At 36.6% G+C, this 5,980-nt stretch overlaps 1 protein-coding gene across 1 annotated transcript in view; it reads right to left on the bottom strand.

The window, feature by feature from the left end:
- LOC107601026 (putative thiamine transporter SLC35F3) overlaps window positions 1–5,980 on the bottom strand; it is a 57,464-nt gene that overhangs the window by 5,426 nt on the left and 46,058 nt on the right. The window contains exon 3 of the mRNA XM_016293042.1: window positions 5,247–5,589. Coding sequence (XP_016148528.1) covers window positions 5,247–5,589 — 343 coding nt within the window. The remainder of the gene's footprint in view (window positions 1–5,246; window positions 5,590–5,980) is intronic.

Below are 5,980 nucleotides of genomic sequence, written 5' to 3'. Positions count from 1 at the left end.
GCGTAAAAAGACAGTATAAGTCATTATAATCAGTAATTATGTCCCCACTGGATGCAACAAATGCCTCGTTTGTAATGGGTTTTAATATTTATGTCTCGTAGCTCCGGCCGGACAGGGCATCAACAGTATGTGAGGGGCGTAACATTTTCGTCTCACGCTTGAGGTATTCGGCCAATCACAACGCATTAGATAGCTGACCAATCAGAGCACACCTGGCTTTTTCAGACCGATGAGCTTTGTAAAAATCGACTCGTTTCAGAAAGGCGGGGCATAGAGGAGAAACAATAATGTACAGTATGTGGAAAATAATGTTGTTTTTTTTTACTTTAAACCGCATAAACACATTTCATTACACCAAATACACAAAATAATGTTCTTTTTAGCAGCATCATATGACCCCTTTAAAATTGCTTATTTCTCTGGATTTAAACATTCTTCGAAACATTTGGGATAATGTAAGTACACAAGTCAGCAAAATATATAACACTGTTCTAGTGGTTTTTGGATATTTTAATAACAAAAATCTTACATACTGTGCCTTTAAGAGGCGGGGTCTTACAGAAAAAGTGGCGATGCTTTGGGTGCAGTCAGTCCTTGGGATCTGAGACTTTACTCATTCAGAGTTGGATGTTAAGTACGAGAAACTTTAAAAAGAAGAGATTTCTGACTGTGAGTAAAGAAAGTGAACAGCTGTTGCGAAAAAGGAACTGAGTAAGGAAAAGACAGAGTTTGTAAAGGAAACTTAAATCTGCGAGTTGAGTGAACTCAAAGTGAGCGAGTGCAAGCCGGCGTGAGAAGATGACGCAATGCGTGGCTTGTGGACTGTGCAATAGGATTTTTTTCTTCGCTGTTACATCGTGTCTTTGGAATCTGTGAGTATTCAACTTAAATGATTTTAGCAAATGGCTGCAATATAACAAAGAGTGAAAAATTTAAGGGGGTCTGAATACTTTCCGTACCCACTGTATATGTGGATTTAAACCGGCAGCCATATCACCCTGTAGCCCAAGACGGGTTGCCCACTAAAGCTAAGCAGGACTGAGCCTGGTCAGTACCTGGATGGCAGACCTCCTGGGAAAACTAGGTTGCTGCTGGAAGAGGTGTTAATGAGGCCAGCAGGGGGTGCTCATCCTGTGGTCTGAGTGGGTCCTGATGCCCCAGTATAGTGACGGGGACACTATACTGTCAACAAGCACCGTCCTTCGGATGAGACGTTAAACCGAGGTCCGGACTCTCTGTGGTCATTAAAAATCCCAGGATGTCTTTCGAAAAGAGTAGAGGTGTGACCTCGGCATCCTGGCCAAATTTGCCCATCGGCCTCTGACCATCATGGCCTCCTAACAATCCCCATATCTGCTAATTGGCTTCATCACACTGTCTCCTCTCCACCAATAAGCTGGTGTGTGGTGGGCGTTCTGGCGCACTATGGCTGTTGTCGCATCGTCCAGGTGGATGCTGCACACTGGTGGTGGACGAGGAGATACCCCCTGACAATGTAAAGTGCTTTGAAGTGCCTAGAAAAGCACTATATAAATGTAATTAATTATTATTATTATTATTAAATTGGGATTGTAGTCGCCTTTTGAGAATCGCAGTATTGTCACTTCCTGATTTTAAATAAAAAAAACACTAAACACTCAAAGTGTAATCTGAGATCTTGGGTTTTGTATCTAATAACTACTGCTTACTTGGTTGGTGATTCATTTTACAAACTAAATTAAACTTGGGATGTGGCTGGCACTATTTATTTGGAATTTCCCCTATATGTGTTTATAAATTTGAGCCATAACATTGGTGAGAGGGCTACACAGTAAATACATTTCCATAAAAAATATTAAGCAGTTTCTAACATTGATAATAATAAGAAAAGTTTATGAGCACAATGTCGGTGTATTAGAATGATTTCTGTGGATCATGTGACACTGAAGACTGGAGTAATGGCTGCTGCCATTCAGCGTTGCATTACAAAAATAAATTACATTTAAAAATACAAACAGAAAAGTGCTCTTTTAAATTGTAATATTTTACAATATTATTGTTTTTATTGCATTTTTTTTGGTCATTTATTTGCAGCTCTGATAAGAAACTTTTGAGTGGTAGTGTATTACAAAAAAAATTCAATAAACTTATTCGTACTTGGCTATTTGGATGTCAGGCTCAAAATGAGTACATATTATTTTACCGCATTTTCAAACCCTTTCTCTGTCACACAAAACACCCAACAGACAGACCATTTGAAAAAAAAAATTTTTTAAACTTTGTTCCCTCAATGAAAATTTTCAGTCTTGAGACGTGATCTGATGAAAAATACAAACAGTGCTTATTTCTACTGTCCAATCCATCTCTGGCCATTACACTCAGAGCTGTCCTCAGTTCTCCTCCATGTGGGATAATGAACTGTAAATACAACTAAGAGTAAAAAGTAAAATAAAGAAATTACTCGAGCGTTCTTTTCAATTGCTTGAACTTGTGTCCTTATGTGACACATTGTATCTTGAAGATACCATGTCTGTTAGCTTTTAAGCCATCGATAAGTGAAAATGAATAATTTCTCAAATTTCAAAGAACTTGTGGTGTCAGATGGCATTTTCCCACCCGTCAGTTTCTGTGCTTGACATATGTGACTGTCTGAACACATCAGTTCAATGATATTTTGCAATCTTCAGTGTCTTGGAGTCACAAGTAACTGCAGTGCTTCCAGGTAAAATCAGAGCAAAGCGAGAAATGAAGCATGGTCTCCATCTATATGCTGCTTAAACAGGCAATTGGACTAAACCATTTCATTCAGGAAAGAGGGTACTTCATTATTTTTACTAGTTTCAGTGATTTAATTGCCAATTAGTTAAATTTTTGTTACTTTTGCGTTTTTATGTAAATATACTAAATTTGTAGGGCTGTGCGATATTGAAAAAAAATGCGATACGCGATACCGTGTAAAAAAATGCGATATTCGATATGCGATACGCTATTGCTTAAAGTGTGAAAAATCTATTAAAATTATATTTTAAAATATTTAAAAATGAATATTATATAACCAATTTGTTTCACATTCTTTCTTGGAAAAGAAAGAATCACTACAACTTCTGAAAGTGACCAGCAGTGTTTTAGCAGTACATAAAAAGTAATGTCACAAATCAGAAAATGTAATTTTAACATCAATGTGAATGACAAAAAAATGAATGACACTAATTTTATATCATTGTGACTTTGCTTTCCACACACTTTAAGTACTTCTTCATATACCACAGCAAAAAATATAGTCTGAGAAAGTTCAAACATGATTAAAGGCAAGTGAACAGTCAGTAAAAAAAAGAAAGAAAAAGGGGGAAAGAAAACAAATACACAATTTACAAGCATAGATAAAATAAATAGTATTCAGGTACAGAAATTTAAAAATTAAGTGTAAAATAACACTGCATTGTGTACACTGTATGAATTAAATTTAGATTAATCTTTGTTATAGCTGTTTTGTTGTTTGATTAACATTAGTGACATATTCAGCAGCACATATTTATAGGCTGCTTTCCCTTTAAAACTGACTGCACGGATCCAGTATAATGACACACGTCCGATTTCTTTCTCAGCTGTTTACATTCATTTAAAAAATAACCAACTGCGTTTATAAGAATGATCGTCGAGACGGGTACTATTGACATAATTCTGTGTGTACTTATTGCACTTAACTCTTCTTAACGTCAAGCAATTCTCTGCTATATGCCTCAAACAAAAACATTGACCTTTTGCAAAGTTTTGATTTAAGTAGCCTATTATTAAAACGATTCTGATATCGCACGCCCTTGAGATATGAATATCGTGATATTTACATTTGCGATATTTTGATATTTTCGATATATCGTGCAGCCCTAATTTGTACCTTTATTTTGTGTTTTTGGTAGAGTCAGGTCTTACATTTCACTTCTGGTTATCTTACATTTCAATATATATAACTGAGTATGTGACAAATAAAATGCTATGTTTACTTATTGTTCCTCAGGGGTATGAATGATATTTTAAAGTTATAGTTTAATTTTCAGGAGTTGCTTATTTCCTCAAGATTGTAAATTAGCATTTTCTTACAGCATTTAAAATTTATTTTTTTCCCCCCCCCCCCCCCCCCTCTTTTTTTTCTTGAACTTGAAGAATCTTGACAAATTAATCAAAACAAAATATCACTTCTTGTCTCCATTAGATTCAGCAACTTTATCAGTCTGTCATGTCATCTTACTGATTATAATTATGGATAGATTTATAGTTTATTTAATAGAATTGTCATTTTGAAACCAACAAAACGATTTTGATCAAGAAAATTTTTTTTTCAATCACATTTGCATTAATATTATGCAGTCAGAGGTCCATTTACTTCATAGTTTACTACATGTCATGGTTGGCTGACAATCACTTTTTAAGGTCAGCATATTGGCTGATACCCACAGAAAGAGAAAGAGTGCGAGATTATGGGTACAGCAGGACCTTTACTGCCTTTTCACTGAAAATGTTAAATGGGACTCTGGGCTACATGTCAACAAAATCATCCGCTTCTACTATTTTTAATAACATTAGGTTTTGGATGAATTGAGTTGGCTAAACTGCATCATAATTAATGTGTAACTATAAATAAATCTGAAGTATAAAAAAGTAAAAAAGTTACTTCATGTAACCAAAAAACTCTTTCTGCCTTTTTAATTTCTCCATTTTTGCACAGCCTTTGTACTCCACAGCTGGTGTTTACTTTTTAAATCCTGTACTGCAGTGCTGCTAATATTGTTTTCTCCTGTATGATAAATTGCTTGGGCTTTTCCACATTTTACACAAAAGTATTTGCTAAGTGATTAAATAAAAAGAAGCACTTCCCCAGAATCTACTGTTTTACTTCCCAACACTCTTTAACTTTGGTCTTCCTAGACAGAGCAGAAATACATTTTTCATCAACGACTCAGTTTAAATAAGCAATGAGCCTGCTTAGTATTCAGCACATAGAAGATTAAAGGAGAAACCCGGAAAGGACAAACTGTCCATGCATTACAGCATGGAATTTCCTCAGTGCCCCCCTCAAGAGAAAGGGGTTTCACTAAAGAGATTAATCAGATGTCTGTGATGCTCACACAAAACAGTTGCATATTTCAGCTGTACTACATTTGAATCTTTCGCTCTGCTCCAGAACCTAATAAGCTGCGTATTCTTCACCAAGAAGGCAATCCCAGAGTGCACTGCTGGATAAACACAATCTCACAGGACCAGATTCTTACCTAAACCTCTGTTTTGGTGTCTGTCTCTCAGGACTCTTGCACAGATGGCCGATGTAATACAGAGGAAAGAAGAGGCAGTTCCACGTGGTGGCGAACCATGTGAGAGTGAACGGTGCGTCGTACTGCTTGAAGGTCAGTTTGGCCAGCTGGGTGGAGCCTGCCCATGACGAGCACACGCACATCACCATGGCCACTCCCCATATTGCTTTTCGCACTTGGACGGCTGTCACTCGCACACAGCAGTTTAATCTCTGCCTCCCCGGCCCTGCCTCTGCCCCAGCTCCGCCCACCATCGCCTGTCCATCGGCAGTGCCCACAATGTTCTCCCTCGGCCGGTCCTCCCCTACAAGCAAACAAAATGACATCAGATCATTTGAATCAAATCACTTGACACTGTAAAAATACTCCCCTTAACTTCTGTAAAACAGCAGATTGCACTATTACAGATGTACAGTGAAAGTTTTCAGTGATGCACTACACATTTGGATGCAGTATTTACAACTGCAGTTATTCTTGTTGTAAATATCATATTTTCACATTTTTGGCTCTCATTATGCTTTTCAATTGGGTCATCTTTAATTCATTTTTTAATTTGTATTATTTTTGCATGTGACCGTTTAATCTTAGAACTTCAAAAGATGGAGAGACTAAAAAAGTGTGGATTTTTATTTGTATATATTTTATATACATATTTGCATTCAATTAGGCTATATATACTGTATATATATATATAT

The sequence above is a fragment of the Sinocyclocheilus grahami genome, unplaced genomic scaffold, assembly GCF_001515645.1.
Source record: "Sinocyclocheilus grahami isolate Dianchi unplaced genomic scaffold, SAMN03320097.WGS_v1.1 scaffold297.1, whole genome shotgun sequence".
Lineage (NCBI taxonomy): Eukaryota > Metazoa > Chordata > Actinopteri > Cypriniformes > Cyprinidae > Sinocyclocheilus > Sinocyclocheilus grahami.
The sequence above is the reverse complement of the archived record's forward strand: the minus strand, read 5'-3'. Positions and strand labels throughout refer to the sequence as shown.